The sequence below is a fragment of the Vanessa tameamea genome, chromosome 17 (genome assembly GCF_037043105.1).
Source record: "Vanessa tameamea isolate UH-Manoa-2023 chromosome 17, ilVanTame1 primary haplotype, whole genome shotgun sequence".
NCBI lineage: Eukaryota > Metazoa > Arthropoda > Insecta > Lepidoptera > Nymphalidae > Vanessa > Vanessa tameamea.
The window spans coordinates 5,242,176-5,256,435 of record NC_087325.1 but is presented as its reverse complement, the minus strand read 5'-3'; the positions used below and the strand labels follow the sequence as shown (position 1 = coordinate 5,256,435).

General features: G+C 30.6%; 2 protein-coding genes across 6 annotated transcripts in view; one reads left to right on the top strand and one right to left on the bottom strand.

Annotated features, from left to right (window-relative positions):
- Positions 1–14,260, top strand: part of LOC113400289 (uncharacterized) — a 215,511-nt gene that overhangs the window by 136,024 nt on the left and 65,227 nt on the right. The gene's annotated exons all lie outside the window — the stretch shown is intronic.
- The window catches only part of LOC113400262 (protein split ends), an 84,439-nt gene that overhangs the window by 59,088 nt on the left and 11,091 nt on the right, over positions 1–14,260 (bottom strand). For all 4 annotated transcript variants that reach the window (XM_064217435.1, XM_026639772.2, XM_064217436.1 and 1 more), the window contains exon 2: positions 8,244–8,558. In XM_064217435.1, coding sequence (XP_064073505.1) covers positions 8,244–8,558 — 315 coding nt within the window. The remainder of the gene's footprint in view (positions 1–8,243; positions 8,559–14,260) is intronic.

The window sequence follows — 14,260 nt, the reverse complement described above, 5'->3', positions numbered from 1 at the left end:
AGGTCCAGATGAAGTACCTCGGCCTGATAGGACGGACGATGGAGTCCCAGGCAGCATATCGTCAAACTAGGGCCAAAGCTCGTCGCCGCTGCCGCCCTGGGCACATACACAAAACTTCAAGTAGAGGAAATGCGTAATGCGTTTTTCCAGAAAGAGAAAAAATCCCACCGTATCGGCGGGGCGCATCTATTAGGAGGCGATCCGCCTCCTGGCCGTATTGAAGCGTCGCTGACGATGGACGATATCGAGATACACAGCTGTAGGATCAACGCCCGACAGATAGAAGGTTGTTAAGACATAGACCTGATTTTGGGGTATTTAAAATCATGTGAGACATCATCATGTTAAATAAATTGCGTATTTGCTTCACAAAAAAAAGTTGTTCATAAAAGTTTAAATAATTATTACAATAAATAATATTAAAGTAATATGTAAACTTAACATTCGCTGCAATGAATTACCGATTAACTATCTAGGATTTTCGTATATGTTTTATAGTCTGTCACCGGTGAGTGCCTCTTAAGGACATTTATGAGAATAATATTAGGGTTTTATGGGTACCACAAATCACGCCTAATTCAATGGCACGCTGTTATATTAATAATAATGAACCCTTTCATTTAATATGCCACATTTATTATTTATTTTAAAAAATGACAAGGCGGACATAAATAACTATAAAAGTTCCGTTATTTCAAATGAATTAAACTTGTAAACCGTAAAACCCTAAAACTCTATTATCCCTAATATTCAATTATAAGATGTATTTGGTAAATGTAACAAAATTTGTTAAAAGTGTAAAAAAACGTGCTAGTATTCCAACTAATAAGAAAACGTCCAGGTTTGATATTTTGTACGTTGTCAATTTATGACAATAAATCCAATGCCAAGAAGACAAGTCAAAAAATTTTTTACCTTGAATTGACATGACATCATTGGTACATGTCAAAAATAATCATTACTAATTCATGAAAAAGCTTTTAGTAGTCGAAGTTAATATAACTTAGAAGTAATATTAGAGTGGGTATAAGTAGATAAATTAAATAGGGTTGTATTATAAGTATAAGAACTCTATATTATATTCAATATAAAATAAAGCAAATCGCATGGAATATGATGCAGTATAGATAAAAAAAAATCGAAAATATTTTTTATTTCTCTTGCCGTTGGAATACTATGGAAGTTGTTTTTCTGAAATCTTGAACTAAATCAATTAGTAAGTAAATAATAAAAAGAAACCAATAAGAGTGTTTTGAATGATAAATCAATATAGATAATGCTCACAAACATTAAGTTTCTTAAGAAAATAATCGTAAATTATGGCAGTATATTTCCAGCTGTGTGAGTTTCGAAAGTTACCTCTACAAAACTGCTAGCAGAGTTTATGATGTTTCCATCGAAACATTACTAACCGACATACATGCCAAAGGATTAATTCTGAATTTCCATTTCGATAAAACACCAAAGACTTAGCGAATTTTGTTACTAAAATCGCTACTTTGCAAAAAAATATTAAACTATAAAATTGTATTAAAAGAGCATTGACTTATATGTATACTACTAGACAAGCTGTTCAAAATTAAAATTGTGTCACAGTAACGGAAAAGGGTAAGAAAAAGGGAGGGGAAGTTAATTCGGTGATTAATTTGAGACGATCGCGCAGATGTAACACAATGTCTCTAATGTTTTTCTCTTTGTCTCTAAGAGTATTGTAGTTAAATTATTTAATTCAATAAGGGTCATGATTGTAATAGTATAACCAGATTAAACAATAATTATAACAACATATTATTAGGAGATTTAGGTTAACATTTAGAAGAAAACAGAAATTAATTGAATGCTTACTTGAGGAAATTTACGCCCCCTGAAGACTAATTGTTTTGAGAGAATATTTTTTACGGTATCAAGAAATAAAAATCTAGCATTTTTGTAAAAATAGTCGTTTTTAATAGTATTTGTTAAAAAAAAAATATTTTTCCGCTATTAGTATATCTGTTTCAAGTATATATGGTTCTACTGCTCTATGTTAGGTAAATCTAGTCAAGAGTAAGCGAAAACGCAAATCAATATGTAAATACATTTCTGCTTTCAACAACTGTTAGCTCCTCTTGGTCGCTCGTATTCGATTAAATGTGTCGTGGCCAATTGACCGTAACTTAGTGCGCAAAATCTCAGTACCGAAATCGCGTTTAGTAGTAGGTATACATACATACATATAGGTCAATGCAAAAAAGTTACGAGTAGCAGTTACTATTAAGAAAATAATTAATACTATCATTATTAATAAACTGTGTTCCTTCTGTAAACTGAATTAATATAATATTGTTCTAGCCTCGAGGAGTGATTTAAAATAATATTATTCGACCTTTTCAAAGTAAAACGGCCACAACTGTTACTAAAAAGTATCAGGAACTGGAGAAATCAGCTGCATGCGAAAAAAACTCCCATACATATTTATTCTACTGGACAATGATCTGCAAAAAATGGTAAAACTTCACTTACATAAAAATATATATGAAACTAGCGACGCGCCCCGGGCTTTGCAAGGGTGCAATACTGATACTAAATATACCTACTATAGAATGTCACTATATACAAAGTTCATAGCTTTCTGTCATTAGACAATACAAACCGCTGTGTTCCTGCATTTTAAATCTATACATATAATTAAATTGGAGTGTCTGTTTGTAATATTGAAATAACTACTTTTTACTAAATGCATATGTATGTATACACCGTACATATACCAAATAACATTTTTTACAATGTATGCCTGTGTCTGTCTGTCTGTTCCGGTTAATCTCTGGAACGGCTAGACCGATTTTGACGGGACCCTCACTGGCATATAGCTAATATAATAAGGAGTAACTTAGACTACTTTGGTTTTAAAATTATATATAAATAATAATAAAGTCAATCTGCAATGTCCAAATATTGTCCAATACCGCGCGCAGCCTTCGCGCCGCCGTCACATCGATTTCCTCCATCCAACGACTTAATATCACAAAAGCTGCCTAATACAGAATTAATAAGTTATAGTAAAAACTGCGAACTGTACAATAACTTTTTTGTTAAATTCAAACGCGCACGAAGTCGCGGGCACAGTTAGTCTGTAAAATCTTCAAATTATTAATTTAAATTACATACTGTGAAGAGCCATTTTAATCTTTATGATATGCACAATGTATTTAAGGTAATTAATTGGATTAGGATTAATGCTGTATTGCTTGAAATCGCTTCGAAAATAAGCCATTATTTCTCGTAAAAAGTAAAAAATGGTTATTGTGGGTTATCCCTAAGAGATAGACATATACCACCGCGGACTTTTTGTAGGACTTTTTTACGGGGTACAATACTGTAGTACATTATTTTAATCTATTTTGTAGGGTTATTTAAATTATTTTTTGTCACATACAATGAATAATTCAGATCCTCTTAGTTTATTTCTTATTGATATTTGGAGGTCCGACTTTACAAGCCAGTCTAGGTACTCATCCACTCATCAGTATATTCGATTTTCGTTCGCAAAAGAGGAATACTTAGTATTGTAGTGAGTGAGCTAGGGTAATTATAGACCCGAGGAAGATCTTTGTTCCCAATGTTAGTGGCGAAGGGATAGTTACCACTTACCGTCAGGTGGTACATTCGGCCCCACCGCCATCCGAATCCGTAATTTATTTTTATTTTTTTTTCAATTTTATAACGTAAATTTGGTTAATACAGTATAGATATATATATACACCACGTGAATTTAAGGTTATTGTCAATCTTATTCACCTCAAAAGTATATTATTTTATATAATTTAAGGTGTCCTTCGCTTCATAAAAGAAGAGGTAGAGACCACCCACCGTCAACCTGGTGGTCAAATATAAAAAGAGACCTTAGGAGGGCCTAATTTACAGAATCGGCAACCCAATACATAACATCTTGGTGCAGAAAAGTGAGAAGACCCGACCGCTAATAAAGGGACCAGGAACAAAAGAAAAGAGCAAGTTAAAGGCAACACATAACTTCGAAAAGCAGAAATTCATGCCGTGGGTTCGAACTTTTGCGTTTCCAACAGTTTAGAAAATGATAATGTTCCAACGCCATGTTAAAATGCCATTATTCGTGGATTGAGTTAGTATTTCATATTTTCTTGATTTTTTTTTATTTGATCAGTATTTCGTTTAAATTTATAATTGTCAGTGGTGTGTTGGTCTTAAAATAGTTTCGATGCACCAATCTTTTTGCATCTTTCTACTATGGGTATACCAACAAATTTAAATGTACCAGAGATGTTATGGAGCTCCGTAACCTTAACTATAGGATATCCGAAATAAACATCAATTCGTAAACGAAAGCGAATCCGATTAAATATTGATTGTAATTTTGTTTTTGCATTGTATTATACTTAAAGAGAGTAGCTAATTGTATTTTACGACTATTTATTTATTTGCCGTTTTTGCATGATTGCGAGAAAGTGTTCCTTTGAGTAAATGGTATAAGTTGAAAAGCACATTGAAACTTTATCGCTATCGTTAATTACTTTAAAGTGGTTTTACTCCAGAAACAAATGCTCGTGGTTGTAGAATACTACAATCTTTTAATTTTCAAGGAACACAATGAAAGCTAAAAGATGGCAATGATAAATGATTTTTCGTAAAAATTGTTCTTAATTTAACCAAATGGTTATCTTTAGCTTTGGAACCCTTAGTGTAATAGTGTAATTAAAAACTTGGTATTCAAAAAATCAAAAAATACATCATAGTTTACCTACTTATTACGTTGTACAATTTTTTTCACATAGTATGTATCATTATATTTTGTATATCATTTTCATACTCTTTTAAATGGTAATTAATTTAAGAGCGTTTATTCCAATTGCCGTTTCCCAGTTTCTGTCATTTTTAAGCTTATGTGCGTGTAGCTGCGTATGGGTGTATAACTACTATAGTCAAGCCAGTCGATACAAAGTATCGTGATACTATTACATTACTTATTTCGTATATATTTTCTATGGATCTTATTTTTAAATGTATACAAAATAAAATGTTATACGAATCATAATAAATTAATGAAATAACTAACATGTACTGGATATGCACATAGTTAATACATACAAAATTAAAACTTTGAATAAAATATTAAAATCGATTGTCACTCATTAGTCCATTGAAATGTTATATTTTTTAGACCCCTACCTTGCGTTTCTCAGATGACGCAATTTTATTTTGGGGATGTATGGAGGGGATCAGTAGAAGCTTAACCCCAAGTTTGTGGGGCTGTAACCCTTGTCCCGCTGCCGCCATCTTAGAAAACAGGGTGCAATTGCTTTTAACTATATCTCTGTAATTACTGATCTTACAGAAAATGAGTAGACATAATTTGTATCAAATCGCTTTTTCTACAATTAAGTTTATATTACTTTTCAGAATTATCATAATGGATGAATGTGTTACCAAATCAAAAAGAAAACATCGTTTATTTTTAATCGATTGATTTTTTTTTTCTTGTTAATAATTAACAGAATATAGTTAGATAGTTTAAAATTAGAAATAGGATCCTACAATAGTACTATTTTTAAATTATTTTGCTTTATTTATTGATATGAAAATCAGTATCCAGATCACTCTAAACTTACATTTCATACCTTTTTTATTATTTTGCCGACCGACGTTTCGATGCAGTTGCACCAGTCGTGGTCATGAGCTGTGTAAAGGCAGCCCATACATTGCGAAAGTGTACAAATATATTAGTTTTTAAATAAATTACTTTTGTTTGAAAGTGACATGAGTTTTAGTTAGAGGATCGAGTGCGTCATTTAAAATGTAAAAAGCAGTGATTTTAATTTTATAAAATCATATTTAATAAAATTTATTTAACCAATTTTTTTTTATACATTGTTTTTGAAAAAGAAACTCATTAATATACTTCAAATATTTTGTTTATAAACTTAGTCGTGAACGAGTGTCGATCATGTAAGTAAACAAAATTATAGGCACGAGCTTGTAATTCCTTAAGGAATACGCTTTAAAGGTATTTTATATTATAATCTATTGCCATTCTGTAAAAAGTTGTATTATAGTATGTTGTTTTAAAACATTGTTTCAGTGATCAAGCGATACATTTTAATTCTTTGGTTAACAGTTATATCTTCATAAAATGAAGTCAGTATTTAAATGATAATAAATCAATTACGTATTATTTTGTAATATAGTAATAGGTAACATGTAATGGGTGCCGTATATTTTGGATAAAGTACTCATAATAATTGAAGTACTCATTACCTTGCTTTTTTATGGAAGTTCCCAAGTTTGAAAACATTGTTTCAGTGATCAAGCGATACATTTTAATTCTTTGGTTAACAGTTATATCTTCATAAAATGAAGTCAGTATTTAAATGATAATAAATCAATTACGTATTATTTTGTAATATAGTAATAGGTAACATGTAATGGGTGCCGTATATTTTGGATAAAGTACTCATAATAATTGAAGTACTCATTACCTTGCTTTTTTATGGAAGTTCCCAATGACGTGTATTAGAAAGGGCTACACCTGTTTCATTGCTCGAGTAGTATATAACATTACTATTCATGACAGTTTTATCTATATATGAACATAAATTGTATTATAGGTAAACAAATACGAGGACTTAGGTTCTTCAAAAAGCCCTTTCACATCACAGAAAGAGTGTTTGAACAAATTTCATTACAGATATAACCAAAACAAGCATTTAGTCAGACATGTTATTAAATGTGTTAATAAAATAAAAACACAGATCGATAACATAGCGTTAATAACAAGGTGCATACATAAAACGAGGTTGGAACCGCCGCCAGCCACAGTGACCCGATGTTTGGATCTTCGAAATAGCGTGGAAGTAATCCAATTACACTTCACTTCTTATAGCACGCATTTAAACACGCACCACCACTAATTATTGTCACTGCACTATGTCACTGATTTGGGATTTTCCCCACTGCAATCCAAATGAAACACTGCAATCCGTTAGAGGAGGTCGCAGATACACTGATCTGGCGGCGGCGGCATCCATATTTTGTGCGAAGACTAATGACGAACATGCTTACACTATATTAATTAATAATACCTTGAGCTTAATTCCACAATTATGACAAGCTGAAGCGAGGTTTTTCGGTATATTATTACATATTTTTATTAATAAGTAATTGACATCAATGCCACAAATACATAGAGCGACAAAAACCGTCAACAGGACCGTCGCAGCAGAATAATGAGCCATCTGCTAATATCACTAAGTATCTTCTTTGTTTATTTTTAATGTTGTTAATAGAAAGTAAACATTACGGAGAATAAACAGAACAAAATATAAAATAGTAAGTATCCAAAACAGTACTTCAACTTTAATAACATTTAAATACTTAATATTTTGCTACAATTTAGTATTTATAAATATGAAATATTGTTAAATAGGTACACTAGATATTAATAAATGTAAAATATACATAACACTAGACTTACGATTTTTTTCGTTTCCCAAACATGAATATTCAATAGCAGTAATAGCATAACCTTTGTATGTAAATACCAACATAATTAAGAACTCTTTGTAGCGCACAAAATAACTGAGCTATTAGGAAAATGCATGGAATACGTAAATCTAAACTTTGTTATACTTTATTTCTTCTTCGATTGGAATAGGCTTTAGTTATTTTATGAATTAATTGTAACTTAATAAAACGAAAGGATACTTTAAAACAACTTTTGATTATATATTATTTAAGTATCAATTAGTAAATTGAACATATTAATAGATCAGATTTGACTAATATGAAAACCAATACTAAATCGACGTATAACTACTAAATTATTAATTGTGAAACTACTAATTATGATCTACTTACACGTTTTATCTTTATACAAATGATAATGTATTTTTAAATTTATGATTTGTAAAAAAAATTTATAGTTCATACGTAGGTACAAATGTTGAATGCATGTTATACAGTCTCACAAATATACCAAAAAAATATATAAGTATTTGTTTACGTTATCTCAAAACAATCGTAGTTTACTGTTGCGTGGTTTGAAACAACAAAACAATGTAGCGTAGTAAGTTATTTTTAATAAAGTCGCCAGTCATATTAATTTAATCACATTGGATATTGTTATGTTATTTATGGGTTTCTAAAAAGATCAGAGCAGCATTATTATTTAATCGTAATTTATAAAATGATACTAACAGATGGCCATTGTAGCTAAAGAAACAAATACTTACGAGAGATGATAGCGCGAAGTGGTGACGGGTGCAGGTGCCGAATTCACGGAGGACGAAGAACCTGAGTAGCCAGAGCCAGCAGGCGACGAGCCGGCAGAAGGCGCGCCCGCGGACGATGGTATAGCGGCTGGCTCGTAGTACTCAGTAGTAAGAGTTCGTTCGTCCAACACGTGCTCAATGTTATGAGCCTTTGATGCAGACTTGATATCCATAAAGGCAACAGTGGCACACACACCGCTATTAGCAGCCCCGTTCGTACTCGCACTTGGGCTCTCCATTCGTCCCAACAACTTGACATTCTGGACTCGGCCATAGCTGTAAGAGACAAACAGTTATATAATCCAATTAAAATTGGTTAAATTGAATGTAATTACACATCACATAAAAGGCACAAAATCTACAACTTCTTATTTCACCACTCTCTTCATATTTAATTGTCCCTTCCTGGTTGATAAATAATACATAAGTAATGTTAACCTGAAAGAATGTACATGTACATTATAAATTTGCCAAGCGTCATGTTAAACCCGGTTTCTATCGTTTTATAGTTACTAGAGAAACGATAATTTCAAAATAAACCTTAAGAGGTCGTTTTCGGACATATTTGTTATAAGTACGAAAACAATAACTTTTTCTATATTAAAATAATAATAAAACAAATTTAAAAAAATAACTCCATTCTCTTATTAAACTACAATAATTCGTTTATTTTAATCTACGTATTATCTTACATTTTAAACACAAATAAAAATGTCAAGTCAAATAATCAATACAAAAAGAACAACTCACATACAATCTAAAGAATCTATTCCAATCGAAGATAATAATAGACTATTTAAAGCTAAATAAACAACTGTGACTTTGTATTGACATTACATTAAAAATAAACTATTAAGAGAAAAAGTAATTAATGAATCATTTGATTAATAAATGACCCAGAAATGATAATGAATGATACTTTTTGTCATATCCATGTATCATAAATTCGATACTAATGAGTAAGTTTAAAGACTCACAGGGAGTTGACCAAAGTGCTATGTAAAAACATATCTTACTATTTTTGATTATATAATGTTATAGTTATATAACAAAATGTATAAAATAATTTATTTCTTAAGAATTAAACTTCCATCGTTTATCATACACTTCACGGATATCCTTGAATATCAGTTCTCCTCATCGTTAGTTTCAGATAAAATGAGTCAAAAATAGCGGAGAAGTTCTCAGCCAAAAAGTTTGAAGGGAAATTGTAAATAATAGCAGGGCTCTTAATAAATACCATGAAATATATATTAAGGTTTGTTAATCATTAGAACTTTTTTTGTTGGCATAGGGCGTAAATCAGCAGGAGGCTCACCTGATGGAAAGTGACTAAATCAAGGTGGTGTTAATGAAATTTGGAATTATGATGCATTAACCGAAGATGAAGTTCAGCGGTTGGATCGAACAGATCAAAAAGGGTTTGATCATCAACAATTCGAGTATATCTACGATGAATATAGTCAAATTGAAGAAGCTGGTACAAGGAAGCCTCCCACCCAGATCTAGCAATCAACTCATAAGAATGAACTTCAATGTAAAATGTCAATAATTTTTTTAAAGAAAAGTAAATATTTTACTAAAAATAATACTAGCATTTAAGTTAGGATCTGTATCTGATTTGTACAAACAAATGTGAGGCAATGAAACAGAAAAAGAAAACAGAACAATATAATGTTACTTTTATGATATTCAAAATTTTTAAAATATTTACGTCATATTATATTACTATTTCACAAATTATTACTTTAAATAATGACAAAAATTAAATTAAATCCATTTCATTTGATATATACATCTGTATATTTCTGAATTTGGCACTTTTTCAAGTTATTCCTATATATTGGTTAGGCAACAAATTGTTTATGTATTCAATTGATCTGGTTTAAAAAGTTGAAATAAAATGGAAAAATAAAAGTAATATATTAATGATTAACCAAAAAATATATAATTTCTATACTATTCGTAAGTAGTAAGTACTCATCATTAACAAGTCCATATCAATATAATATTATATCATACATTTTATGTCTATTTTGTACAAAGTATTTTTGTATTTAAAAAACATTAGAATTATGAAGTTGACCTATGGCGTGAAATAAAATAATTCTAATTAAGATTTCGTAAACATGGCGCTGTGTGCCGCAGCTACAACTACAGACGCCTGATCAAGTTTACAAAAATCGCATATGGGCCTCGTTTTTTGCACTACTGTCGTGCTACTGTTTTGTGTCCATGTACAACTGTCATGTCAACCCCAACATATTACAAAATAATTACGTGTTACATTTATACATATTCATTTGCATACATTCTAAAAAAACGATCTTTTCCAAAACTTAATTATGAAAGTTAAGCTTCAAAGAAAAAAAAAGCAATTCACTTGTAGTTTTCCTACAAAGACAATACCCTTTTCAGAAAAAAAAATAAATGAACTAAATATCGCCGCCCACGTTCGTAATTTTCCTGATAATATTATCGATGGGATGAATGAAATCTTTTTTCTGCTAGGTTACATTGATATTATGTACACAAATAATGATTATTATAATTAATTAAAAAGAGATAAAGTTACGGATTTCGGCGTTTTTGTGAAAATATTATAAAGTTTGTTTTTCCGGTTTCACTCAGAATCTACTACAAATCCGATTATTTGTAATATTAATATTATTTTAGTTTATATGTTCGGGTGGGACGTGGGCTACATACAATGTTTTATGTTGAAACAATAGATACACACAGTAAATAAATTGTTTAAAAAAAGAGACCAAGTATGGACAACTCTAATGGTCACAAAATTTTAAACATTTTATAAAGATTAGATTCTTTTTACACTTTAAAATTGTCTTACTAATAATATATAAAGAGGAAAAAATTGATCGTAGAACTGTTTATAATGGATAAATTCAAAAAATACTCAACCGATTTTAAAAATTCTTAAATGTCATTATTAGTAGTGTGGTGCGTAAAATAATTATTATATATGAAATATTGTAGTACATATTAATAATACTCATACATGTTAATAATACTCATAATTAATTACTAAAAAAACGATCGAGCCATACTGTAGTCTCTTATGAGGTGTAACATCTCACATCTCACCGTGGTAATAAGCAACATCAACATTATAACCTCTCGGAAAATGGGCTGCTACTAGGGATTGCAATCCGGAAAAACGGATCCGGTAATCCGGCGGATCCGGCTTCATTATACGTCTACCGGATCCGGTTTTAGCAATTTTTGCAAAATGATAGAACTGTTGTATGAGTAGACACTTTAAATGCGCTTAATTGTTAAAAACTCTTTAATCTAGGCTTGATTAAATTACATCGTTAATGTACTGCAGAACATACTATCAGCACTGCTAAAAAAAACTTCGGTTATGATACTGAACTGATATTATTGGCATGAGCAAGAGTCATAGTCAAAGTAGGTAAGCTTATGACTTGTTATGAACAGCTGTGCTTCGCACATTAGCTATGATTAGCTATGGTCGATATTTTATATAAAAATAATGAAGAGAAGGCAGATGACCGTCTGGCAACAACGTCAACGACATCAAATGAATCAGATACAGATGACGAAGACAACAAATGATGATGAACGAGGAGTTACAGTTACAATAACTGATCCTCGTCATCCTTATCTTTCTAAAGCAGAAGTAATTCTTAGATGCAATGAGTTTCTTCAATAAGTGCCAAAAGTGGTAAAGCTTTTTAAAAGATTGTCTACTAAAAATGATATGTAACTGGAAGTGTATGTGACAGACGAAACAGGTAAAGAATAACGCCTTACTTTGGATTACCGCTAGAAACCTAATTTTTTTTTTTTTACCGTAAGTTGTTGAAACTATTTTTTTTTAAATTATAATACAAACTCATTATTGTGGTAATTGTGCCACTCATAAGACAGATTTATCAAATAGTATTTAACTGAACCGATCCGGCCGGATTGAAAATCACGCCGGATTGCAATCCCTAGCTGCTACCATCTGACAGCCAACAAATTAAACAATACTGAGTAATACATTTGTAAAAATTAAACAAACAATTACTGAAACGAATTTGTAATAAACAAGTTACTCAATTAATGATTCGCAAGTTACGGTGTTTCAGTTTTTACATTTGATTGACGGGAAAAAAACTGGATTATTTTAATGTTTTTTATATTACTATTAATTTACTTGGATGTAGGTTCCTTTGTGCTAGCCCGGCTAGGTAGGTACCACCAAGTCATAGTCTAGTAGATATCATCGTGTCCAAATATAATGGGCTACGAAAAAAAATAATTTAATACGAAATTGGTGGTTAATTATATTCTTCATATTTCTCATTTATGACAGGCTTATAGGTAATTGAATATAAACTAATAAATAAACGTTATAAAATACATATACCGACTTAATTTTTTTTTGCTAAGCGCATTTCTCATTTTTCTATTTAGAATTGCTCCAGTGCAAAGCCGGGGCGGGTCGCTAAAAACTATTACGAGATATTTCAATAAGCACGTGAAAACAAGGGCGTGTTTTACAATGCAGACGTATGTACGATGTATGTAAGATGTACGACAGTACGGGCCGATAGATCCGTTGGTGAATGTTTTTATCTTTTAAAAATATTACATGGGATAAAATAGTTAGTAGCCGTATATCACCCGTACGAAGTCGGGACGGGTAGGCTAGTATAATATATGTATTAACATTACTTTAAGGCTATTAAAATATATTTCAAACTATAAAACATATACAAATAAGAAAATATAAAGTTGTTCTTAAAGTAATAAAAAGAAAATTCACGCTAAATAATTTCTAGTTTTAAGAACGGTCTCCGCTGTAATAGTATTTTTATATTATGTCTATTTTAAGTATTTAAAGTACACTTTGATAACGTCCAGACATAAACAGACTGGTGACGAACGCATTCAAATAAATTAAACACGAAACTTTGTAAATAATATTTTTTTATTCAAAGTTAAAATAACTTAGTAAGTACAAATATTTACGATACTTATTGACTTAAGATATCTTAATCTACAGACAATAATTACCAACTATCGCCATAATACCCTTATTAAAAAAAGTTCTTATAAATAGAAAAATGAAGATGATCGGTGTTTTTATTAATAAATTAAAATTTATTTATAAAGTTACAAAAATATGGATTTAGTATCACAAAGATCTTTTAAAACACAGAATCATAATAGATTCAATTTTTAATTTGATATATAAACTAATCTTGATTAAATTAAGATCGAGATCATTTTAAGACAAAATTGTGATAATATATTAATTATTATATACATAACTTTATTTAGATCGTCGTATTGTAATTATAAGTTTATTTTCAAATTATTTAGATAGTATAGATAATAAAATATTTTTTTTTAGATGAATAGTCATAAAACTTGTATCGGGGGAACAATGTTTTAATAATATCTATTGATATTGTTACATGATTCAATTACGTAACATAAACTTAATATAAAAATATTCATTTTAAAAATAAGAGTTGCCTACTTGCTGTGTAAAATAGTGCAAAATATTTATAATATTGGCCGATTAGACTAATAACATGAACAAGGCAATCAGATATATAAAAATTTCAGTCCAAAATAACAAGCCTCATTATACAGAAATATAATATCAAAAAGTGAATAAGATTATTTTTCCTTAGGATTTAGTTATAAAATAACTTAATTAAAAAGCAAAAATATTATAAAGCAAAAGAGACAACATAATTGATATGAACACGTCTAACCGGGCGCCCTCGCTGAGCGCGACCGCGCCGCAGCGGGCAACGCGCGTCGTCATGACGCGGCGAAACTACAAAAAAAAATATGCGCCGTTGCCGCTTTGAATGTGGTATCGAACAACAAGCGCTGTTGCCACTTCGTCAGACTTGCTTTACTACATATTTCATTATATTTCTTCTTTATAGCTCGTCATTCGTCGTTTGTCTTTTAACGAAGTTTTTATC